At 40.5% G+C, this 26,072-nt stretch overlaps 3 protein-coding genes across 6 annotated transcripts in view; all 3 read left to right on the plus strand.

The window, feature by feature from the left end:
* On the plus strand, positions 1 to 8,473 carry LOC116387692 (E3 ubiquitin-protein ligase MARCH9-like). 3 transcript variants are annotated; one of them, XM_031855018.1, is made up of 5 exons: positions 1 to 688; positions 1,345 to 1,618; positions 4,675 to 4,830; positions 5,766 to 5,958; positions 6,729 to 8,473. In XM_031855018.1, exons 2-5 carry the CDS (start codon positions 1,388 to 1,390, stop codon positions 7,025 to 7,027), a joined length of 879 nt encoding a protein of 292 aa, XP_031710878.1. In that variant the 5' UTR covers positions 1 to 688; positions 1,345 to 1,387; the 3' UTR covers positions 7,028 to 8,473. The 3 variants fall into 3 exon arrangements, with proteins under 3 accessions (XP_031710878.1, XP_031710886.1, XP_031710869.1); XM_031855026.1 differs by having other exon boundaries at positions 1 to 684; XM_031855009.1 differs by having other exon boundaries at positions 1 to 1,618.
* Positions 8,474 to 8,887: 414 nt separating this feature from the next.
* On the plus strand, positions 8,888 to 18,128 carry mettl1 (methyltransferase 1, tRNA methylguanosine). Of its 2 annotated transcripts, XR_004213018.1 has the most exons (7): positions 8,888 to 9,085; positions 9,424 to 9,551; positions 9,664 to 9,848; positions 12,878 to 12,991; positions 14,929 to 15,030; positions 15,658 to 15,937; positions 16,734 to 18,128. XR_004213018.1 is itself a non-coding variant. In XM_031854651.1 (6 exons), the coding sequence occupies exons 1-6, from the start codon at positions 9,006 to 9,008 to the stop codon at positions 15,772 to 15,774; spliced, it is 726 nt and encodes a 241-aa protein (XP_031710511.1). In that variant the 5' UTR covers positions 8,888 to 9,005; the 3' UTR covers positions 15,775 to 18,128. The 2 variants fall into 2 exon arrangements, 1 of the variants encoding a protein (XP_031710511.1); XM_031854651.1 differs by having other exon boundaries at positions 15,658 to 18,128.
* A 5,897-nt stretch (positions 18,129 to 24,025) lies between these two features.
* The window catches only part of cyp27b1 (cytochrome P450, family 27, subfamily B, polypeptide 1), a 6,280-nt gene continuing 4,233 nt past the window's right edge, over positions 24,026 to 26,072 (plus strand). Inside the window, exons 1-3 of the mRNA XM_031849780.1 lie at positions 24,026 to 24,260; positions 24,859 to 25,049; positions 25,521 to 25,711. Of these exons, the coding sequence (XP_031705640.1) occupies positions 24,048 to 24,260; positions 24,859 to 25,049; positions 25,521 to 25,711 (595 nt within the window). The 5' untranslated portion in view covers positions 24,026 to 24,047. The remainder of the gene's footprint in view (positions 24,261 to 24,858; positions 25,050 to 25,520; positions 25,712 to 26,072) is intronic.

Consider the following 26,072-nt stretch of genomic DNA (forward strand, 5'->3'; position numbering starts at 1 on the left):
CATCAGCACCTCGGACAGCAGCCTCTGTCAGTGCGCTGCCTGCTGCGGATGGCGCTCATCTTCTCAGCCGCAGGAGGGAAGGTGTTTTTTTAAAGGAAAACTGCTTTCTGTAACTAAACCGATAAAGAAGTTTAGGTTTGAGCCGACGTGCCTAAAATAAACAACTGACAATCAACACCCTGGAGGTCGTGGACACGTCGCCGCAGCCTGCCATGTGGCAGTTTATTGTCCCACTGATTCACGGAGGCCTTGGTTTAATTTGGTGAAGAGTTTAATTTGGTTTAAGGATGATGTGCGGTTGTTTTAACAACCCGGAAGGGACGCTTGCAGCCTGCTGTCGGCTCATTTTGTGTTCGCAGGAATCCATATCTGACACCTCTTTCCTCCGGATTTTTGGCGCAGAGATGGTTGGGAAAAACAGAGAACTGTGAGTGCAACTTGTCGTGAAACCAATTTGAATTGTTCTTCAGATTTGATTTTTTTTCGTATCCTTCTCTAACACGCAACGCTGCTGGATTGTAACTTTGTAACGGGGTTGTCGGAAGGTGTGGGACGAAAGCCACTCGATCTAACAAAAAAAAGGCTCGAGCGAAGAAGAGACAAGAGGAAAAACTGGTGACTTGATGGATGCCACTGCGAGACAACAAAGGATGCACGCTTTGCTGTCGTGATATCATCTCCCCTGTAGGTAAATGGAGAAACTCAAATGTAAATCGGCTTTGACTTAGTTGTTAATAGGATTTAATATCAACCCCCTTAGACACCCTCGCTGCTTTTGCACCTGAAGACAAATATACTCCAACATTTGTCCTCTGATGATTTAGAAACACCAAGTGGAACAATGCAGTGCTTCTTAACCGGGTTGAAAATGTGGGCATGGGAGAAAGATGCTGGACGCTTCTGACTTTTATGTTGGTGCCTCACAGTTCGTGCAGCTTTTAGCCTCCATTGGCTCTATCCATGAGAAATAATGCTCCCCTATTGGCTGGATTGCGGTCCACATGCTATAACAACAGGATATGCAAAGCGCTGTGGGCTAATGGGATGGGATAATAGCCCATCGTGTTTCCTTGACCGAGATCTGTATTTTATTCAATAGGATGTATATTGCCTACTTGGAATCAAATGGTTTGGATTCCATAGCATTAATAATAACAGGCCTACAATAATAATAGTAATGTTGATTTTAATTTATAATGGACCTGCCACAGTCAAGCTGAGGGCTGTTTTGTCTCACAGAGCAGTTGTGCCTGTGTAGTAAAGCTGCTGAAGAATGTTTAAGTATCGCATCCGGACGTTTTTCAATGAACTCAAAGTGTTGTTATTGATGCGCTCTGGATCAAGCAGGAGGACTGGCACGGGAACAGACCCGGACACGCAGACCAGAATGCGAGGGCTCGCTATAGGAGGCTGTGGTTGGCCGCCGTTGAACTGCTCTCACCGGGACGATGAGGAGGAATATTATGGCTCTGACTCCCGGCCACGCAGCCTGGATTTGGAGGATACAGAAGAAGACAAACCCGAGGGAGGAGGCCTGGACGCCGCTTCCCTCCCGAGTCTCTCAGAGAGCGGGACGCGATCACCGCAATGCCGGATCTGCTTCCAAGGCCCGGAGACGGTATAGTTAGTTAAATAATAAAGGTAGTACTGTGAGTGCCTGCGCTTTAACAAGGGGTCAGCTATCCAGTAGGGACCTGGGGCCCATGAGCAAACATCAATACTTGCCTAGGGGCTCCAGAAACCTGTAGGAACCTGCACTACAGCAATGCAGGTCCTTGCTGGTTCAGGGGACCTCAAACCACGTGGTGCTCATCTGAGAAAGTCTGTTCAAAAGCAGGTCGCGAGAGGCCATGTTCACTACTTTACTGTTGTTTGAGCTCAAAAATCCAAATAAATTTCACCATGAAAATGAATACTAGAATACGCGAAAGTGAAAATTAAACTTTGTTGTTTTAGGAAAACAAACCAAATTCTTGTTAGAAAGTTGACTCATATAATTTTTGCAAAATATTTCTACAATATAGGCCTATCTAGAAATAACAGCTTGCCACGTAAACCTTTTAAAGTTTTGAACCAGTTTTCAGCTTCAGTCAAAAACTAAACTGAAGCAACAGAGGCTGAGACATCCTGACTTTTGCGAGTCAAGCTTAGAAAAAGATCCAACATTCACCATAATGCAACTCAATTGTATATTTTTTGCAAAACTCTCCCTGCTTTGTAAATTTCAATGTCTTTGTCCATGTCAATTTGTTATAAATTTATAATCTCCTAGCTCAAACTGACCCAGATGACATCACTATGACGTCATCAGGGTTATTTTCTCAGATCTGAAGAGCCACAGAAGACATTATTATCTTAACTCTTTTCACATGCTGAGGAGTGGTCCTCATAACAAGTAAACTGATACTTGTGTGAACGAATTCAATTTTAAAAACTAATTTTACACTTAAAAACCCAACTGTTTCAAAGACATGGAATTGTGTATTAAGGCTGCTATACTTATAAGATCCAGAATGACTAAGGCTATAAGGAACTAATCCATCAACAGTGATCGGATCAGTAATATATTCAGCATCTGATGCTCAAAATTAGACCATTTTACAAAAGCACTGAAGAAAGATTTCGGAGAATGATTCCTCGACATATAAGGACATTTATACTGATTATTACTCCAAGGGATTTGAGTGAGGGAGGCAGTAGAAGTTTCAATAATTTGCGGCAGGACTCTTCAGTAGGAACCATTAATACAGTTATCAAACCTTTGATCATTCCTTTAGGCTACAGAAAGGTCACATGAAGTACAGTGTCTTCCTCTCACATGAAGGAGAGCTGATGGGTGCACAGAAAGTTAAAATGTTTTTAAAAAGCTTATGTCATTCTTGTCTGAGACGTGGCATCTGAGCAATAAAGGATGAAATCAGCCTCAGAGACAGTCTTTGCTAGAGGTCTCAGAAAGTTTTTGTTTCCCCTCCAGATATCCAAGTAATTACAGACCTAGCACATTACCTGGATTCAGACAGAAAATAAAATGAGACGTGCAAGAGTGTTGTCAGTCCGAGGGCTTTAGGGAGTCTCACACTGACAGCAAAAACCTGCACCAGATGTCTTCTGATTTCTTTCGAGGATACTTGAAAGTGACACGAGAGAAGCAAAGTGTATCCATGAATGCGTTAAGCTGAACATAGTGAAATGCATCAAAGCCAGAATACTGAAGACTCTCTCTTTACTACATTTTGATTCATGTTTTGAATTTCTGATATCCTCTGAACACATCAACCACGTCTTAAAACATTTTCGTAACAATGAGGCACCGTTGCTTTTATTCCCTATAGTCATAATTAAATGAGAGATCAACTGTTGAAAGCTTTTCTCAGGAATTTACTACATTTATTTCTGTATGTCCAATTGTCATGGAGTTGATCACTGCTCCAAAAATCTCATCCCAACTGCTGTGAACGGAGAGAAAGGCAAGCTGACAAATTCATGCAACTGTTAGAGAGACGTTGGCGAGTTGGAGATACAGGATCCTAGACACTGCTGATGGAGACAATAAACACTGGGTGGTTACCTGTACAGGCACAGAATAATGCATATGTATATATGAATGACAGAGAAATTTAAAGAGTCATTAGTTATTTTATTCATTATGTTCTATATTACTGCACCAAGCAGTAACAATTGTTTGAGAAAATTGCTCTGAAGAGCCAACGAAGAGAAAAAAACATGAAAATAGCAGTTAATTGGCAACGAAAGTGAACCTTAGACGTAGTAACAAGGGAGCTGTGGGAGCTTTGATCTTACTGACCCAGAGACAATGAAACAGGAAAAAACGTTCCTCGACCTTTAGATTTTAGAAGGGAGATGGGATAACTTTGTTGCACTTTAACTGTAACAAAACCAGAGTCACTGAAGACCTGTAAACACCAACATATAGATTTAACAAACCTGGGGAGAAGCAGGAACTCAATAGAAACCTGGTCAAATATACAAAAACCTGAGATGCACAAGAGTGTCAGGAATCATGGGAGTTACTATGCAGACATCAAAGCTTTAATGACAAATACTCTTGAAGTGATAAGATCGGGTTAAAAGAAAGCTGCAGATAGGTAATAATTATATTAGATGGTAACAATGATTTATAGTTAGTCATTATTACTTGATGTTTAATGTCACTTTGAAACCCTTTCTCTCTCTGATAAATACACCAAAACATCATTGGAGACAAATATACTAATGTCAACCGTAACCCAAAATGTGTAACAAAACATAACAAAACTAAGAAAATACAAGCTACAATGAAATGATGTCATGCTCCATCAAAACAGCCCCATTCTTTCTAATATCTTAAGTTTCTTAACTTATTATTCCATGTGCATGCATACTGTGTAGTTTCATATTGATCATATTTGTTGGTGCTTGCTCCAAGCTGTTATCTTTTTAATCCCTTTGCCAGCTTCATAACAGCAATGAAACTGAATACGTCAACACTGTGCCTTCAGTAGATAAAATATGACAGTAACATTGTCAAGGCTGAGGAGGCAAGTTGTTCTATTTGTGAAAAAGATCTTCATCTTTATTTTTACTGTCATCTTCGCCGAATCAAATCTTGTAACAGGCAGATTTAATAATAGCTTCAAGATCCTGCTGAATGCAGCTGCTTGTTTTGTCCTGCAGGGAGAGCTGTTGGGCCCTTGTCGCTGTGCTGGCTCTGTGCGTTGTACTCACCAGTCCTGCCTTATCCGCTGGATCAGTGAGAGAGGCTCCTGGAGCTGTGAGATCTGCTACTTCAAGTACCAGGTCCTGGCCATCAGCACCAAAAACCCACTTCAGGTACAGCCGCTCTGTCTCTGTCTCTCTCTCGCTCTGTGTTCATCTTTAATGTGGAAATATTCTTTAAAGGACGTTTAAAGGAACAATATCAATAAAGTCCTTGACGTTAGACTGCCAAGCTACATGGCAGAAAGCCATCTGCAAACTTTACGGTGCCAGATTTGAGTGAGTGATTGGCAGTTATCACAGTAGAGGTCATTGATCAGAAGGTGAATGTAATGGCATGCAGTAGAGGCAATGCAGTGCTGACATCACCCATTCCACGAAGGCATTTTGGACTGATTTTGTCTTGTCAATGTGCACTGATTCCTAACAGGAAGCACGTTGCTGTTGGCAGATAAGTAGCAAGTATGTAAATTTTCACAGAGCTATTTATACTGTTTTTTTTTTTTTTTTACTGACAAATGGAGAAGAAGAAAGTGACGAGGACTTATAGGAAGATGCCAAGAACAAATGAATGAGACACTGCACATTTCCAAAGTGTGTGGCCCACAGACAGTAGACGAACAGACAGAATCACCAAATGTTGTGAGCTTCTGAATGCTGGAACAGAGAAACTATCAGATGAAATACTAGTTCCCTCAGACGCTTGTTTTGCTACAATCCCTGCATCTATAAATGGACACTATAATATTCCTGGAGAACTGGTGTGATGGTATTAGTGAAATTGTTTAATTCATTCAGCAATTCTCTAATTTACTTAAATAAAGGGTTTCACTATCTGTGTGAAAGCCTGGCAGCAGAGGCTCAGTGAACCTGTTATTTTATAGCACGTTGGTGACTGATAAAGCACTGTGGTTACATCAATATAAAGGTGTAGAGCTTTACACTCTGAGACAAACCCTGCACTATTACAGTTTCTCACATAGTAGAGAAGAATTTTGAAATTGACATCTGAAGTTCAAAGTTTCAGTCCATTTTTGTTTTTGTTCTAGTGGCAGGCCATCTCTCTGACTGTCATTGAGAGGGTGCAGATTGCAGCCATCATCTTGGGCTCTTTGTTCCTCATCGCCAGTATCTCCTGGTTGGTGTGGTCCTCTCTCAGCCCTTCAGCCAAATGGCAGCGGCAGGACCTTCTCTTCCAGATATGCTACGGCATGTATGGCTTCATGGACATAGTTTGTATAGGTAAGACACACACGGAACTATGTAATCTGGTACTGTTTATAAGGCATATGGAGACAGCTCATGGTATACTTAATTCCAATTAGTTGCTATCTAGAGTATTAACAGGTCAGCTGAGTACGGGGAAAAATGAGCAAATTGTTTACAGGCCAGCACACAATTAAACATTTCCAATAAATCAACAATACATTCATATTTCCTTGGGTTAAAATGGAGCAGCTATTTCAAGGCTATAATCAGTGCCAAATTACAAGTATAATTCAGCTTTTAATTAACCAGTCTTATTGACAAGACTGATCATGACGTGAGTATGATACATCCTCTGGTGACCATGAATGTCTGTACAAAGTTTCATGACAATCCATCCAATTGATGCTGTTATCATTGTCTCTTACTCAGTAGCTGACTGCAAAGCACAATGGAGATAGTTTACACAAACAATACAGTAATCTATGTGCTATTTGTTTATTCTAAGTGCACAAACAACAAGAAATAACATTTGCGTTGCATGAGTATATTTGTTGCATTCTGTCTCTGCTTTTTTTTTCTCTTCCTTGAAGGGATTTTCATCGACACGTGTTTCTAATCATACAGTCCAAAAATACCCACAAACAAGTCTAGTATATTAATCTTTTTATTTTTGAGAACATATAGTTCTTATTGACTCTGTACCTTTTACTACTTCCTGATTCTCATCGAACAAACAACTGTTTGTCTATATGTAACCTTGCTTCCTGCCCCGACCTCCCCCACCCTTTGTCCTTAATGCCCAGGCCTTATAATCCATGAAGGATCGTCTGTTTTCCGGATCTTTAAGCGCTGGCAGGCGGTGAACCAGCAGTGGAAAGTGCTGAACTATGAGAAAGCTAAGGACTTAGGTGACCCCATCAGTTCCAGCAGTAAAGGTCGTGTTGACAGGAACTCAGACAGCGGACAGAGAGCGAGTCGACATGTCAGGACTATTCTCAACCACCACTGTGGCTATACCATTTTGCACATCCTCAGCCAGTTAAGACCCAACAGTCTGCGCAGAGCCAACCATGAGGTGGTGATGAGGGTGACCACTGTATGAGGCTGGGTCATTCAGACAAGTGTTCTGATGTCTGACGAGGAGATCAAAGTGTTGATTGGGATTTAATGAAAAACAAAATCCCAATCTGCCACATAAACACTGCCGTCAACTTCTAGTCTCACATTTCGCTCGCAGAATCTCCCTGAGCTCAAAGTGGACAACAGGAGATATCTGGGCAAAGGGAGAACATTGCAGTTTTATCGGAGACTCTAAAGACAAAGCCTAAAAACAAGACAAATAAGACAAAATGCATACATTTAGAAAAAGAAAAAGGTTTGATTCTTAGAGCTATTAAGCTTCTTTTTTTTACCACCATGACCCATGTTACAACATGTAATTGAAATGTTTTTTTAATGTTTTGCTTTTGAAAGAAAAAAGAAAATGATTGTCATTAAGTTTGATTTGGATTTTACTCTATAAGAGAGAGTTTGATAGTGAAAATGATTGTGCTCCTACTCATGTGACCATAACATTGGCCCCAGCCCCCATAATTCAACATATTCCTGATGGTCCACGTCAATGGATCAGATATTGAAAAGCCCAATAAAACAAGGCACAATTGCTTAAACTATCATACCCTTGAAGTACAATTAGTGTTTTGTAATAAAGACTTTGTTGATCGCAAAGTGGAACTGTGTGTTGTGTTTTATCTCATTTTTAGGCAACAAGATGGATCTTAGCAAATTTTACTTGAAAACAAATGTATACATCATAGTATAATTGTCTTAAAAAATCTGGGAGAGGCTTGAGTGAAAATCCATTCACATTCCCAAGGACAGAGAAAGACAAAGGGCGAGCTCAGTTTACAGTCTTCTGTGCACCTATGAGCGAAAAACAAGTCTCTGGTGAAGCCTTCCAGCAGCTGCGGACTATAATGTGTCAACCCTTCTTGACAGAGTGAACTGAGAAGATTATTACAGCTGACTCAGAGGACACCCAGAGGGACCTGCAGCATTTCCATTTAATAGACACCACAGTGAAGATTATAAAAGTGAGAAAAACCTATACGAGCCACTGAGTGGCTTCAGGAAGTTTTAAGAATCCTTCACTTCTATTCACTATATTCCCTGAACTCTGTATTTGTGATGTTTGACTCTGGGTGGGCTACTGTTTCTATTGGAAACATTTTCTCCCCAGTACAACATATCAACAACAATAATAACTAATAGCGATAGTTAGTAGATACGACATAATAAAATACACCTGCATCTGTTTAAAATAATAATGTGGACTTTCAGCTTAAAGTAGCCTTGTGAAATTAAACTTTGTCGCAACACAATGGTCATTTTAAGTAGATTTTGCCATGTAGAATAAAGGCATTTTATTTATTTTTTGAGACCATATTCCACCCTTTACAAGATTAAATAAAGACAGTACACCTGAAGGATCCAAAGAGCACATGTATGTGATTACAGCAGCTCCACTGTCTTCACACTCAAATTAAACAATCTGAGAATGGACAATTACTATTGAACTGACCTGTGATGAGATGTCACTCATAGACATGCCAATAGATAATAAAATACAAGGACAGAAGTATTTATTATTAATAATAATAATAATAATAATAATAATAATAATACATTTGATTTGTAGAGCGCTTTAAAAGGTACTCAAATATGCTTTACATGGTAAAAACAGAAACAATAGAAGCAATTATAATACAAACAAAATAGATGACATAGCAGTAAGGAACAGCACAAAAAAACATACATAACTAGTAAGTACACTACTTTTATTTTTGCTACTTTAAGGACATACTTTTAAGTGACTTCTCATCGAGGATGTAAAAAAAATACAGCAAACCTGGCAACCCTGAAAAGACGCATGGTGATGACGCGAAATCGCTGCGACTCATAACCGGTGTGGTAAACTAACCAGAAACGAACGTGACTTACTGGGGAATCGACTTCGTTTATTTAATAATTAGGTGACAGAGTGACTATTGTCGCGAGTAACGTCTCTAGTTTAATCCAAAATGACTTCGTCAATGCCGCAGAAACGTTACTACCGACAGCGAGCCCATTCAAACCCGATGGCTTACCACACGTTTGACTAGTGAGTGAGGAACATGTGTCCGAGTTTCATAGCTGCACCACACAGTGCTCATGCAACCTTCTTATTATCAGTTCCTACTGTGTGTTTCTCCGTTGGTATGTCGCAAAAGTTTTGTTTTTAGTTGCATATGATTTAGATATTTATCTGAGACGACTGTCTCCGACACAGTGTAATGTACAGTAGGTGCAAACAACAATGAAAAGCTATATTTAACAAGTAATCTCTTTTCAAAACCACTACCTCTGTTACTGTGATGATCCACAGACTTCCCTGTCAGCTGTTTTGATGTTTCTACTTTACACAATAGTTCAATTGAAAACCCCCTCTTTCCTCCTCAGTCCTGTGTGTCCCGAGGAGATGGACTGGTCCGAGCTGTATGCAGACGTCTTCACTGGCAACCCATCTGACAAAGAGACCCCTCGAGTTGAGTTTGCAGACATTGGATGTGGATATGGGGGGCTTTTAGGTAGTTATGTCGCTGTTCTGACACCACACAGTTTTCACAGATCATAGTTTTGCTCTGTGTTGACCTCGTGTCCCCTTCTCTCGTGTCTCTGTGTGTCTTCACTGTCACCCAGTGGAGTTATCCCCACTTTTCCCAGACAAGCTCATGCTGGGCATGGAGATCCGAGTGAAAGTGTCCGATTATGTTCAGGATCGTATCCGATCCCTGCGTGCCTCGGAGCCAGGATGCTACCAGAACATCGCCTGCCTTCGCAGCAATGCGATGAAGTATCTCCCCAACTTCTTCTCCAAAGGACAGGTAGGCCTGCACCTGTGTGATAAAAGTCAAAAACTCCTCGAGATCCTAACAGAACTGTTTTTCACTCAGGAAGATTTATGGAATTTGTTGTATTGGAAGAAAAACGTACACATTTGACATTTTCAGAAAAAATACATTTGTTTGTAGCTTTGTCCTGCTCTCCAACTCAAAACGGTCTTGACTTAGCGCCGTTTAAATTCTCCGTTCCCCTCGAATCTCCTCAATTAACTCAAGAAACCTAAATTACCAGCAGCATCTGGCTTCTGCAGCTTTTTAGCTTAGCCTCACAGTTGCTGTCTTTACCTGCAGTTCAACAGAGGTTCATTCATTTAGAACACCTGCGTCATAAGTGTCTGTACGGTATTATCGCATCAAACATCAAACATTACTAAAATACTGCTATTAGTGCTAAAATATAGTGCAACTAGTTCACACCATGATTGTCTGTGATTAAATCAAACCTAACGAACTACACTACGAACTGAGTTTATGATCCAAGCCACCAGTCTATAAGCAAGAACTTAACGTATGTTTTACCTGCTGAAAGGCACGTTATGACATCACAGTGATATGGGCTTTTACCAGCAGCTATTATAACACCACTCGCCCATCTGCACTCCATCTCTTTGTTACCAATAACAAATACCACGGGCTGAGCTCTGGGGATGAATGAAATGTGTGACATCTTGAAACAGGAAGTTTTATTTGTAAAATGCGTGGAACTAGTCACGTGACTAGCGACTCACGTTACTAACAAGTGATGTGACAAAATGTCAGTCTACTGCTCTAGAACATCTGTCTCCTGGACGGGAGTCCGACGTTGGTTTGACCCACCCGCCATGCGGAGACGGTCTAATTATAACGAGGGCGGGTTTACACGGGAGTTAGTTGAAAGCCGGATGCATCGGTATCGGACGCCGAGGGGCACTGACCAACCGTCGGTATTTGACGAGTTGGACACGGACTGTTAACCTGCGTTCAACCGAAGCCGACCCGAGCGTGATTAGTCGGTTCAACTCGGACGACAAACGGAAACCAAGAAGGCTTCTGACACCAACATCTTGTCCCGTTGCCAGATTGAGCATGTGAATGAAATTATTAAGTTATAGATACAGTTATGGGAACTGTTGGCAGTATCGTTACCATCAGAATGTTTGACCACATTATATATGTATACCGGCTCATTTCAACAAACGCTGTACACAACACTTGCATACTGTAGCACATAAACCTGCGGGTCTACTATAGCGTGGCCTCTAATAACCGGTTTGTTCCGGCGCTGCCAAGGTAACAAGAATATGCACATTTCTCACAACAAATAATTACTTTTCTTCATGGTCAACATATTGTCTCACTGAATTTATACGGATTGCTCATTAAATCCAGGATTTCACAACAATGGGGTCCTTGACTGACACGCGAGGCAGCTGAGTATAGAGCGTGCACGACGCCATTTATCCGTTCCAATTAGCTGGTAATCTATGACTTGTTGAAAGTCGCATTAGATTACGCAGTGTGGGCTTAGCGTACCAGGGTTTAGGTGCCCTCGGTTAAAAAAAACTTCAACTCAAATGCCCCGAGTGAGTATAAACTGAGAAATTAACATAGGAGAGTAATTGGTAATTGATGTTTTATTTAGTAACACATACATTGATTACATTTGTTGTTATTTTGATATGCTATGTCAGGTAATTTAAGATAAAGACGCTTATTTCTATAGCCTGAGTTGAGGCCTTTTGCCGAACTGACATTGGAAATGTTTCAGAGAAACGGCCTAGTTTGAAAGAGAAGTTTGTCTTGGCTTTGCATCAACGTGCTTTATTTTGCAGACAGTGACACTCCCTTCATAAGTCGCATCTCTTGACTCGCATTAATTCACCAGGGACGAACATGTTTCTAGCTGCAGCTTGCTTTAGTATTAGCGTCTTCCTCGCTCGTGTTTAGAAACAAAACTGTCGTAGAAATAAAAGACGACCACCTAGAGTCTGGGTCCTAGACTAGTGCTCAGAATCTAGTCCCAATCCTTCTGGCATGCCCGATGTGTTTCAAGTGTTGACACATATATTCACATATTCTAAAGATATGAAGTACTTTTTTTCCCGCTCTTCTTCGTATGTTTTTTAGCCAAAAATGATTCTTCCATCATCACCAAAGCAGCCCCGAGGCTTCAGCAGTCCCGGGTGATTATCCCCACATCTTTCTGTCTGTACCCGACATTATTTATTTTAACGAATGAACAGTTACTGGAATAGTTTTGAATGTATCTGCCAGACTGATATCAATGCAGCCTTCACTTGTGCACTCGTCAGAGATCGAGACATGGGGGAGAAAAAAACTCAAGAAGGGAAATTCCATTGTTGCAGTCAGCAGCGCTTAAAAAAGCAACCGCAAAACCTAACGAAGGGTGCGTTTATTTAATTAGATAATAATTAAACATTCTATTTTTATCTTGTGTGTGTGTGTGTGTGAGAAAGACACCAAGTAATTACCAGAGTTTAAAAGAGCAGTCTGTTTTTCATGCCTCTGCAACGGCCCGGCAGGAGGCATTGTGTTCTCGGGTTGCACCTCCGTCCGTCTCGTTCCCATGAATGTAATATCTCAGAAACGCCTCGAGGGAATTTATTAACATCTGGCACAAACGTCCTCTTGGACTCGAGGGTGAACTGATTCGATTTGGGGAGGTCAAAGGTCACTGTGTCCTCTCATCCGTCCCATTCTCATGAATGCAATATCTCAGGGAACACCTTGAGGGAATTTCATTACGTCTGGCTCAATCATCCACTCGGACTCAAAAGGAGACGTATCACTCTGCAGCCATTGGTTCAGAAGTTATTTAGACTTTGTGTGAGCCGTTCTTGAATAAAAGATTTATTATAATCTGATGAACTGATTAGAATCTTGTGGCTAACAATCCCCGTGACTTTACAAAACCATAATTCATATGCTGATTATAGCAATTTAACACGAATGTCTAAAAGGATCAAATTATGAAGCTTTTTGGTTTCTGACCGTCTTTTTGTGTCTTTCAGCTCAGTAAGATGTTCTTCCTCTTTCCTGACCCTCACTTTAAGAAGACCAAGCACAAGTGGAGGATTATTAGTCCCACATTGTTGGCAGAGTACGCCTACACGCTGAGAGTCGGGGTATGTACATGTGTAAGACTTGTTCCAGCTCGTGCTGAAACGATTAGTCCATCAACTGAAATTTTACCTGCAGTCATTTTGACAGTTGTTTGTGATTCATTGAGCACAAATTCTAACAACATTCACCGGCTTTTCAAATATGAGGATAACACATTTTTGAATGAATACATTTGGGTTTCAGACAGTTAGTTGCTCAAAACAAGAGATTTTATCTCGAGCTTTGAGACGGTACCTTTTTTTTACATCTTTTTAGACTGATGCAGGTTTTTGAAAATCGTTTGTAGTTGCTGCGGTTGTTCCAGCCAAGTCGTTGTTCAATGTTTGACTCTGAATCATTTTTTTAAATTGAAGATTCACAGACGTAAACGTAGGAAATTACAAAATTAAGTTGAAACTTGCCTTTTAAATGGTCTGTTTAGCCAAAATACCAACATTTCTCCATCGTCAACAAATGCCATGAAAAGACTAAAGCCAACAATACTTTGTGTCCTACCATCCAACATCACTACACTGTTGGTGGTTGGTTGGCATGCAGCCACAAGCCCATTCATTCCCAGTGAAGAAGGAAGTGATTAAAAACGGGTCACAAATGTGTAGTTTAATTTTTAATGGTTAAATGATTTCCATTTTCGTAAATGTCACTCAAACAGCGTTAAATAGGGCAACTGTTTGGGACTATTTTCAGCTGCGGTCTAATGCAATGTTGGTGCAGTAGGGAGTATTTGCGGGTGCAGAACGGTGTCTGTGGGATCGACTTACAACGCAATGAAAGAACATGTCAGCCAGTCTAACAGTGAGGGCACATTGATGTGTTGTTATTAATTCTTTGAACAGTGGAGCACTATGCATCGGCTACACAGATGCTACTTGTAAGTAGGAACAATTTAATCGGATTTGTTGACAATAAAAAAAGTAGTATCACCAGCTTAATGCTTTAAGATACCATTGTTTCGGTAATAATATCGGAGCTACACCCAGACACAATGAAGGAGAATTGGATTTAATTCATTGACTTAATGGCACTGAAACCCAACTTCAGTAAAAGTTGAACAAGGCATTGCAGTGTGCAGAAATCCATGAATTCACTGAAATAAAATGCAACAACCGGTGTGGCCTGCAGCTGGTAGACGTCTCTTCACACCCCGCTTCTGCCTGTCAGAGCAACAGGGAGACACTCGAATCAGACGCGTTGCTGATGGAGGTTTCGGGAACAAAGGAAGGCTTGTGCCTATATTTGGCTTCTTTTATTGTTTTTTTCTCGCACGTGTGCATTAATACATTGGTTTACGCACGTTTTGTGTGCGTATACGTTTGGGTGTGTCGGCTTTACGAGGGCCCTCGGTATTAGCATGCAGCCATAACTGTGCTGGTGGGGAAACTGTCAATAAAATTTATAGAGGCAGTTTCATACCAACATTAACCTCCATCAAAAATTATTGTTGTTCATAAATTAATATCTTTTGAATCAGACTACGCCTGCAACGGTAAACGAGTGTGATTAGCATGAATCTGTGCACACAGCCTCTCATCCTCATCCTTCCTTCTCTAAACGAAACCCATACGTGCCGATATGCTCTTGTGTGGAAATCTGGGCCATTGCTGAATTTTCTAAGAAACCCATGTTCCAGTAATGTTATCTGTCCGGCCCCCAAAGTAAACTACAGTGTCATAGGTGATTAGCCTCTGTGTTGTCTGCAGGTTATTTTGATCTATTTTTAGCATGGACCGTTGCTATCCAGAGATGGTGAAACCACTCCGCTCCCATTCTGAAATCTTGGACAGTGTTTAACAGGAAAAATAAAACTGAATAAATCAGAGGTGTATTCAGTTTATTCGATAAATGCCGTAGGTTTATTTAGTGAGCGATAAATGGATGTTTAACGTCTTTTTCCCAGAACTGTGTTAATAACCTCCCTGTGTTTGTGTGGGCTTGTCAGGGTTTGGTGTACACCATCACAGATGTGGAGGAAGTGCACGTCTGGATGGTGAAGCACTTCACTGAACATCCACTGTTTACACGCGTCCTCGATGAAGAACTGGTACGTTGATTTGGACCTTTTCATCCCTTTGTCATCTGCTTATTGAAGGAAAAGAGGTCCGACACATTATTGGAAGGAGTAGTTCGACATTTTGTGATAAACGTTTTTTCACTTTCTTAGTTGAATCATATCAATCTCATCTCTTTATACTAAATACGAAGCAAAGCTACACGGATTAGCCTTATGCTTCATTTAGGCAATGTTAGCAAAAAAGGGAAGAACAGAAATCCTCCAGTTTTTCTGACTTGGGAATGTTCACGCATTATTCTAAGATGATCAACCTTGAAGTCCCACCAGATAAATGAGCTACTTCTGTTGTGTTACTTCTTTTGTTAAAGCAGACACAAGCAAACTGTGTACAGCTGCCTTTAAGGTAAGCGTTAAAAATGTGTTTATTGATGAGATGACTGTTACCACTGTCTGGACAGACACGAGGAGAAATCTTCACGGCAAGAAAGCAAATGTGTATTTCCCAAAATGTTGGACTATTCCTTTAATAAGTTCGTCATGTTTCCATTAATGATTGAATAAGAGCAAGAAAGGTGGGTTTAACAAAAACAAGTTAAGTTGAGCTTATCTGACGCTGCATCCTTTTAATGTAATTGTTTTCGATCTTATTTTTGACAGGTTGGAGACGTGATCGTAAATCGTTTGGGTACCTGTACAGAGGAAGGAAAGAAAGTGCAGAGAAATGGAGGGAAGAATTTCCTCGCAGTTTTCCGAAGGATTGAGGATTCAAACTAAGAGCGAAGAGTTTGGACGTGCAATGAACTGAAATGATGGTCGGGTGCAGTCGAGTGTACGTGGAGGATAATGCTGCTCTGTGGATCTGGAGGCTGTGGCTTGTTCCTCAGCACATGAACAGTGATATTAATGGACCAACATTTACATCATTACCCAACAGAGGGTTAGTGTTTGAGTTTGTTTCTCATAGTTTATGTATTTCATTTCTCAGCTCACAAAAAGACAGCACAAGGGAAGTAAATCATAAAAGCATCTCTATTCAGACTAGACTTCTGAAATGTTTTGTATTGCTTTTTTAAATTGATTTTTAATGTTCTTTTGTTAAACTTCAAAGTGCTGTTTTGGATTTACTGTAAAACTAAATTCTTTTAGGACAACAGAAAGAAATCAAGTGTTGTCTTTGGTTCATTGTGTTGATCAGTACATTGACTGTGAACAGTTGAAATTGAAAATGGAAAGACTATATGTTGTGTTTTACATTAGTTACTTTAGGGCCACAAACTTTAGTCACAAACAGGACTAAAAAGAGCCGCTCTTTAGTCAACATCTTAGATTTTACTGACTGAGAAGGTTGCCAACAATCTTCATCCTGCTTATTTGCGATGGGTCATTGTCGGGTTTGAAAATAAACCCGCATGCTGCAGCACGTTCTGTGAGAAGTGAGCGTAGCACAGTTTCAAATTCAACAGAGAACTGTGACACAAATCATGTTTCAATTTAATCTGTTTTGACAAAGCTGTTAAAGGAACTTGTTTAATTGATACTGGTATGTTTGATTAACGGAAGTTCTCGCTAATGTGATTGAAATTTACTTATTTAAAACCACACATTACCACAGAGGGTGATGCTCCTACATGTCATGTGACATCCAAAACAAACTCTTCGTCTACTGAGTATTTTTGTGAAACAGAACAGTGGATTTCTGTGCTCATTTTATGATTTTGGCTGTTTTATTACAGGCTGGTGTTCTTGTCTGTCAGGAGAACGGGTGGCAGTGCAGGTTTGAGGCCCTCCTGCTGCTGCAGGGGGTGGTGGTTTAAAAACAGGACAGCACATGCCTCAGTAATGGGAACCCAGACACGGTAAAACTTTAGATAATGACAGAGCAATTGATGCACTCATAAACAAAACAAATACAAAACCATACTATTAATATTCTACCATAACATTAAATCTACCTATCTTGCGTATCCTCTGCTAAGGTATTGGCATTCTGGCGTTAGTCGACCATAATTGACACTAAATTTGTACCAAATCAGTTATTTTTATTCAACTAATGCTGCACTGGTACGAATGTATAGATTGCTTCCAGTATTCAGAGAAAAAATATTTTTGAAACACTATCTGTGAATACGTGGTAGACTCTTATCTACTTGGTTTCTCAGATCTGGACTAATGAGAAACCCGAGTTTCTAACCTAATCTTTTTATGCGCTTCAACTCAACAGAGAAATATTGTCTCCAATTTCTTCCGATTGTCCTATTTCCTAACACTGCACGGCTGCCTGTGACCCATATCCAAGGAAAATAAATAGCTCAATGTGGTTGAGTCAACAGCTCGGTCATTCCTCTGCCCAACACCATTATCAAATACAGAAAGTATTCACAGAACCTTTTATGATGTGCACATGTTAACCAGTCTAATCTATCTAATCTGGGATGTTGACGAGGAGCCGCTGGTCTGTGTTTATTATCCCCATGGGGTGCATCATTTAACATTTTAGTACCATCAGGTCATCAAACAAGAGTTGAATTAAATGCACTGCAGGAGAATCAAAGAAAGAGAAATGTAATGATTAGCATTTGGCAACACTAGCAATGTGGATGCTGCTTCATACCCAAAGAATTAGTTCCATCCGGACGTCAGAATGTTTTTGAGGTCAAAGGTTTCTACGGTGTTCACAGAGGCAGCTGTCCACTGTTAAACGTTACAAGACACAAGGATGTGTTGCTGATTTCATTATCACCTTCCACCTCCGTCAGTTCCGTCAGTGTAAAACAAAGGCAAATGATTTGACTTCAATTGGATGAAAAGATTGATACTACTCTCTTGTCTAGGATAGGTGTTTCCCTTCTGTTTTCAGTCTTTGTGCTAAGCTAACAAGCTGCTGGCTGTAGCCTTACATTTACCGCACTAGTGATATCAATCTACTCGCCTAACTCTCAGCAAGAAAGCAGTGGCATGAACATGTCCTTTAAACTGCTTAATTGTTCTTAGTCTTCACTCTCCCAGACTTGTTCAAAGCCTTTGATAATGTCAACCACCAGACTCCAACAAGAGGATCTCTAGATGTGTTTCCATCCTAAATGTCTAACTGAACTCATCATTTATCATAAAGAAGGTATCTGACCTGATCATCTTTCTATATTCTTAATCACATCATTTCCTACTTTTTGCCAAGTCACTGGCACTCTTTTCCATCCTCATACTCGGGTTGAGGCGTGTGTGCCTAGTTCACATCTCCAGCTGGATGTCTGCCCACCGCCTCAAGCTCGTCCTAAACCCAACTAAGCTGCTGTACTCTCCATGAAAATCCTGACTCGTTTCTCCCCCGAGGATTAACAAACTGTGGGGATATTCTGCACATCACAGGCAATCTGCCATCCTGCAAGCTTGCAGAAACAAATCCTTCCTCACTTGGGATTCTCAGGTCTCGACTAATGAGAAACTTCCACTGACCCAAGTTTCCATGCTAATCTTTATAGGCCCTTCAACTCAACAAAGAAAAAATGTTCTCTTGGTGTCCAACTTCTCCCAATTGTCATATTTCCCAAACTGCCTGTGAAAAAAAAAAAGAAAAAGCCCGGTTTTATATCTCAAGTTTTGGTTTGCATTCAATGAAGCAAATCCTGTTGAAATCTTGACACTAAAATGTATCTTTCTGAAAATCTTTGAATCATTCAAAGTATTTGAGTGTAAACTATTGTCAATAGGGTTGTATCAAACTATTATCTTTATTAAATGTCCATTTTTGTCACACCACATGTAAGTGGTAGATGTTAGGAAATGTGATCTTTAGTAAGCGTTGCTGCTGATGGACAACAGTAATTATTTTAAGGTGGAGAGCAGCTGCCCGCTCTCTAAATGTTTACACTTGGTGCTCATGACATCATGATTGCTTCATTATTTAAGTCAGCTTGCATCAGATGACCAAAACATGACGCAGTGCCAAATGGTCATCAGTCATATCTTCTCAAAAATTTAAGGTCAAGGAACAATTACGGCCTCTAGCTGCCATTTAAATTTGTTGAAAATAATTATGAGAATGGAAACCGCTATGCTATACAGGGATTCATTGAAATAAGTTAACAAAAAAATTCCAGCATCCATTGAGTCGTCCAAGATGCAATAAATCTCGCTGTAGCTCTCTGAGTTATACATAATGTCAAACTTCAAAGTACAACAAAAAGGACCGCTTTGAAAATCTAGCTATATGATCTTGAATAAAACATAACATGGAAGATGTGTGTCTACTTGTGTTTTAGTCTGCTGCTGATCAAATATACAGAGATGCTGCTGCTGCTCTTAATGCCATATCAGTGCTAAAACCTCAGAGTGAAAACAAGCTTCAGAGGGAACAAATCCAAAGCTCAGTGGGAAGAATGACTAAGAAAAAACCGCAGAGACGAATGTAATCAGTGTTTTATAACACTATTAAGGTCAGCTAGTTCTATAAGTACGATAGCAGGAGGAACATGTAAACAAGGCCCACAATCAGAATGTAACTCTTCAATATTTCTACATACAGAACTTGGAGGACAGCAGCACATCACAAAACCAATTTGGCTTCATCCTTCGGATGTGATGTGAGCGATGACTCTTTGTGAAAACAACCAGGCAGTGTTAATTGACTGAATGTTAGTGAAAAATCAACGGGTTATATTTTCTGTGAAATCCCTCATTACATACCGTAGGTCTGTTACATACTGTACATCCCGCGGACATAGACAGTTCATTGTCTATCACGCGTATGTTGTCACTGTGGTGGACATTCATTATACACAGTCATTCTCCTCTTTCACATCTTGTGTCCAGATGTGCTCTCAGTCTAACAGATGTCACTTACACCACCTTAAACCCCTATTGTATATTCATGACATGAACGTGCTTTATTAAAAACGGCACAACCGCAATCAAGTACCGCATGTATGGTGATAAAAATCATTATTCACTAATTTTATTGCCCTTTTTTTATACTTCATTACCACATCCTCATATCCTGTGTGCTCACCAGCAGCTGTTGGCAGGCATTTGGCAAAATGTTGTTCGTTACTCTGTGCACACCCCAGCTTACTGCCAGAAAACTCTTTGTGTCTGAACACGTGGACACATCATAAACACATCCTGAATATTATATTCTGAACAGTGAACATTTCTCAAACACAATGAGGAGCAACCCAAAACAATAATTTGACAAATGGAACAACATTCATGTATACATATTAATATTAGGTGGCCAAATAGGAAAAACAACTTGCTGTGAGACTGATGTTTACTGTATTTAGACTAGCAAGCTGCCCACCGATTGAGAGTGCATGAAATCCAGTTAGTGAGAAAGCTGAGAGGTACAAACAGTAATAGACAAATGGTTGAAAACTTAATTAGTAAACTATTTAAATGGCTAAAAGCAATGAATAAACAGAAATATTTAGCTAAAAATATTGGATAAAAAGTTTAAAGCAATAAATAAACAGTTGGAACATGGGTAAACAGAGATGGTCAGCTAAAAGTTAACCAAGTGTTAGTAGCATGAATGCAAACTTTACCAAAGCAATGTTAACATTGACAATTAAATGATATGAAAAAAAAATTTGACGTAATATCAGTTATACTTTATATAATCAATATTATTAACATTCAGTTTATATCCCATTCATAAAATGAAACATGATGTTTGGTGCAGATGAAGGGGAATTTACCTGATTGGACTTTGGGATTATGCATCAAACTAAACAGATTGGAAACCACTGACTTAATGCTTATTGGGTATCATGTAACAGACATGGACATTCAAAAACCATATACAGAGCACATAAATACACCATACTCACCAGCCTGCTGAGTGAGCGAAAACCAGTTACACAACCGCTGGACACACACTCACTCATTCATTCATCTGAACCTCTGGGCATGTACACGTGTGTGTGTGTGTGTGTGTGTGTGTGTGTGTGTGTGTGTGTGTGCGTGCGTGCGTGTGCATAGATACTTTTCTGATACCACCCAGACAGGCAGACTGCAGCCATGAACTTTAACACACTAATCTTGGAGCAGCCTCCCTTTTGGGCACTGGGCCAATACTATATTTGGAAATACCTCTCAGGCTGTCTCGCTGCGCTCTTTTGCGTGATCTACGACCGGGCCACATCAGTTCGCACCACACGACGGCACAAAGAAGCCATTCTTTCAAAGGATTTCTTGTTATGTTTTTTTATAATCAATATTAATCCCCCATTACTCAGCCAAGGCCAGATTCATAAAAAAAAGTATGGTTTTGGAGAGGGTTTAATTTGTGTCAACTTCTTGTGTGGTCTTAAACTACCACCCTGCTGAGCAGGAAAGTGAAGATGAGCATCTGAACCGCGTTGCCAAGCAAAATGTGAAGATATGCACATCTTTATTAAAAAGAAACACGAAGAACAAGATGAGGGAAATGCATTTTTTATTTATGACTGCATCCCTGAACAGCCACACATTCCAAAAAAGGAAAAACAATCTCATCAGCATTACAACAAATCTTTGGTTTGATTTGTTTGCAGTGTGTTGCATTAGACTCACCAAGACACTGGTGAACTGGTTTAAAAGTTGCTTATGTGTCCATGTCAATTTCAGAGGTCATGTTTTATCTTTCAGGCTTGAAGTTAACTGTGCTTCTTCCACTCAGGTTGTTTTTTGACAGACCGTTGGTATGTGTTGCATTTTCATCTTCATAACTCAGCATTCAATTTTGTTTTGTGTGTTCTGAAAAAAAAATCTTCTGATATTACTCCTTTTAACCCGCAGCCCCATTTGGCTGGAGCTGTTGTCAAGTGATTTGTCCACTCGACCGCACATCTTCATCATTGTGCAACCCAATCTCACTTTTTTATCTCACCGTCTTACTTTTTCTGTTTTTTAATTCATGCTTTTGTCATAAAGTCATTTATCATTTAAAGCGCGTGCTTGTACTCTGTGTCTTTAGATACATGCTTGAAGTTGCTTATTTTTCCTATGGGGTATGATAAGAACTCATACAGATGACTGCTGATAAATCATGACCATTGTGGATATTACTTCAAATGCAATTTCACATCACAAGGTCTGCGTAAATCTCTTCTAAACCAGCCTAAAGGCACTTCACCGGGTTCTTCATTTTTCCATCATTTCTATATATCAGACCAAAGTTAGTTGATGACATTTTTACTTTCAGTTAGATCTATTACATTTCATCACATCCAATCCACGCAAGCAGTAGCAGGTTATACTCAAGAGATGGAATCCTCCTCCAGCCCCCAGCCAAATAAATCATGCACATTTTACTTGACCTTTGTACAATGCCAACACATGAGATTGGCCGAGAAATGAGTGAGTGTCCCCAAAACACAGGCTCGAAGTGTTCTGCACTGGATCCCTTAACACCAACTATAGCCGTTAAAATCTAGATGTCATATCACGTCACACGTCATGTGATGTTGCAGTGTGGATTTTGTTTTTCCTAATCACTGTCTCACTCAGCAAAATTACACGCAGGATACTGCAACCTGCAGTATCCTGCAGGTTGCAGTATCCTGCAACCTGCAGGATACTGCACATCATTATAACAAAACATTAACATGTCATTTTTAACAACTTTAGAAAGCTGCTGGGCTTATTTTCAGACGCTAATCACGTATACATGCATGATTGAAATATTACAAAAAATGTGTCACCCAATTGTTGCTCCGTATTTTAGAATATGCTGATATTGTATACCATAATACTGAGTCCCATCTTTGACCTAAATGTTTTTTACAGTAGTTTATGTGGAATTATTTTTTGAAATATCCATGTCATAATCGAAGACCATCATTCATGACACCATGGGTATGAAATATATATTGCATTCTTTTTAAATACCCAGTTTATTTAAAGCCATATTTATGCCCCAATGCATTAAACACTCTGATCATCTTTGCCTGTTTTTGCTCAGTCTCTGCAGAAATTGATTATTAAAAAAAAGTATTTTTAGAACCCCTTTGATTTTAATAACTTCCTGTAACACATCAAATCCATAGCCTCTTTTTTTATGATTTTGTCATGTTTTGCTCACTACATAGTCAGGTTTTTGTGCGCACCTTCCACTAACTGGTAAGATGTAGCCTTGGGTCTGGCCAGGACCCTCTTGGAAACAAGAGGATGCATCTCAACAGGCGTATCCTGCAAACATTAGAAAAGTTTAAACACCAATCAAGCCTCGGTGTTTCTGTGAAACTGGGTGATCCAAGATTTCTAGATAGAACAAACGAAATACGGGAGCAAATGTCACAACAGATTCTGAGTAGGCTAGCCTCGTTACTTCACTGTCCACACACATGGTGCTTTGGACAAATTCCAGTTCCAATGAATTCAGGTCAGGATTTACTCCCTCGCTAGAGAAAACCCCCCAAGTCAGCAAAATAAGAGGTCATAGCTGCATAAACAAAGCCCCCCAGGTCTTAAAAAGACACAGGCTGGTCCTGCTTGTTTCTTCAAGCTTGACTTAATGTCTCAATGTCTTTGTTAGGGCATTTTGATGGAGGGGGGATTATTGATTCATCTGTTTCAGCGTAAGGGTTTGGCTCGCCTGAATCAATGGGATCTATACCATACTAACATTGTCCTTGAGGTGAGGGTTAAGTGACCTACTAAGCACACAAGACCTAATTTTCACATGAGGGTGATCACATGAACCATGTCTGTCGACCGGACTATCGGAGATCAAAGTGCTGCAGGGAAGGGGGGGGGGGGGATAAGACTCAACAGCCATTTTACGGAGAAGTCATGTATTATTTATCCAGGTCCTCCACGTGTGCTGTTTCTGGGATGGTCCGAGCTCAGCCCTCTGATTGGACACACCTTCCTCTCAGATCCTCATGCCTTCAGAGTATCTTCCAGGCGCGGGGGCGGGGCACGCGCCGCATTAACACCCATGATTGGCCCAGATTTAACAAAAAATATGCAGCTTTATCTCCACGCGTTCGAGTAGCAGGTCGCGGGGTTATAAATACTGCCTCCAACCGGGTAAAACAAAATGAGCACCGACGTCCGGCCACGATGTCATGATTACTGTGAGAAGGATGCTGCAACAAGCTCTCAAAGTATCCGGCCGGAGCGCCTTCCCACTGGTGAAGTGGATGGAGAGGTGGACTAAGGGCGCATCAGCCAAGCCGCAGGCACCGAGGACCCTGGACGACATGCCGGGACCGTCGGTGGCCATCTTCGCCTGGGACTTGTTCGCCAGACGGGGGCTGTCACGGCTACACGAGATACAGGTAAATATGATATTGTTCAACAGGGATTGAGTTAAAGACACATATGAATAGTTACAATACTTGCATTTTAATATGAATACATTCAGTATAGGCTGCAACAGTGCGCTAAATTATCTAAAATACTGACGCACGGGACACGACAGAATGAATGCATGTTGTAGGAAAAATACTTAGGATTTAAGGTGAGCACAAAGAAACTCTCCTCCTTCCACCTATGAATGTGAAAACAGCCTTCTAGTGTCATACTCTGCATATACACAAGTCTGCTCAAGCTCAAAGTGAAGTAAAACATATTGTTGAGTGGAGGGGGGCTTTAATCTAGATATCCCTTTTGAGACGTTGTGGTCTGTTTAAATATTGCAAGTTAATTTAGCCATCAGTTATCAACATGTCTGCCAAGTAGAGAAGAAGATCTGGCTGATCAAACGGTGCCTGTCAAGTAATGAATGTTCAGTGAAAATGATCTAATCATATTTGGATTAGAGAAGCCTGCACGTGTCTTCCTTTCTTCACTGGGCTTCAAACTAGAGGACAGTGCATCCAAAGCCTAGTAGCCAGCAGGGTTTTCACAAAGTCGCCCCTCTCTCTCATGTCCCAGCTGGAAGGAGTGCAGCGGTATGGGCCCATGTGGAAGGCCAGCTTCGGCCCCATCCTGACAGTTCATGTGGCTGATCCAGCGCTCATTGAGCAGGTACTGAGGCAGGAGGGCCAGCACCCCATGCGCTCTGACCTTTCCTCCTGGAAGGACTACAGGAATCTCAGAGGACACCACTATGGACTCCTCACATCGTGAGTATCACTTCCTCTTCTTTCTCCTCTTCTGTCTTGTTGGAAACCCCTAAACCACAAGATGGTGTCAAGCTGAATGTAAACTTGAGTGATTTGTAATTTCATTGTAAGATATATATATATATATATATATATTACTGAATGATGTAATAAAGTAACAGAGAACTAAAAACAAAGACACTAAAATCAAAGATAAGACCGCTGTTCTAATCTCATTTCATTCATATTTAGCCACAGTGATCAAGGGAACTCCCCCTCCAATGTGGTGACAACTAATACAGAACTTACAAGACTTTAAATTGACCCTCTTACTGTTTTACAAATCTATGTTTTTTTTTTCTGATACTGAATGAAATAAAGTGGACAAACCCTTTTTATACTTTTGATAGCCTGAGTTAGTGCAGCTGAATTGTGTGTGCACATATGCTACACTAACATGAGCCTTTGTTTATTTTTACTTTGTGTTCCTAGTGAGGGGGAGGAGTGGCAGTCGGTGAGGCGTCTCCTGGGGAAGCATATGCTGCGACCAAAGGCAGTCGAAGCTTACGATAAAACCCTCAACGGTGTGGTCAGTGACCTCATTGCCAAACTTCGCCTTCGCAGACGCTCTCAGGGCCTCGTCTCTGACATCGCCAGCGAGTTTTATCGCTTTGGTCTTGAGGGTAAGGTTTCATGTGTTCGGAGGCGAGGCAACATCATGCATCACTGCAGGGTTTACCACACCGTGTAAACATTGGTAATTAGGGCCAGACACATGAAGGAAGCCGTATTTTGGGAGATGACTGACATTTGTTTAAACATAGATGCCTGTCAAAGCCTGTAGTTTCAACATTTTCCATCATGGATCAACAACAAGTAAACTTCAGCTCACCTTTCCAGTGATGAAAGAAAGTAGCGTTTCTGCAAATACAAAAAAAAGTAAGAGTCCTGCATTCCAAAATATTACCAGGAGAAGCTGAATTGCCTATTTCAGAGTTTCATGTTATATATATATATATATTATATGTTATATATATATATATT

This window comes from Anarrhichthys ocellatus, unplaced genomic scaffold (genome assembly GCF_004355925.1).
Source record: "Anarrhichthys ocellatus isolate YVR2014 unplaced genomic scaffold, GSC_Weel_1.0 scaffold1, whole genome shotgun sequence".
Taxonomy (NCBI): Eukaryota; Metazoa; Chordata; class Actinopteri; order Perciformes; family Anarhichadidae; genus Anarrhichthys; species Anarrhichthys ocellatus.

Coding starts and splice junctions, on each gene's coding strand:
- LOC116387692 (XM_031855009.1), top strand. CDS start 1,274: ATGTTTAAGTATCGCATCCGGACGTTTTTCAATGAACTCAAAGTGTTG. Junction 1,619..4,674: donor GCTTCCAAGGCCCGGAGACG/GTATAGTTAGTT, acceptor TTTGTCCTGCAG/GGAGAGCTGTTGGGCCCTTG. Junction 5,959..6,728: donor CATGGACATAGTTTGTATAG/GTAAGACACACA, acceptor CTTAATGCCCAG/GCCTTATAATCCATGAAGGA.
- mettl1 (XM_031854651.1), top strand. CDS start 9,006: ATGACTTCGTCAATGCCGCAGAAACGTTACTACCGACAGCGAGCCCAT. Junction 9,086..9,423: donor GCTTACCACACGTTTGACTA/GTGAGTGAGGAA, acceptor TTTCCTCCTCAG/TCCTGTGTGTCCCGAGGAGA. Junction 9,849..12,877: donor ACTTCTTCTCCAAAGGACAG/GTAGGCCTGCAC, acceptor TGTGTCTTTCAG/CTCAGTAAGATGTTCTTCCT.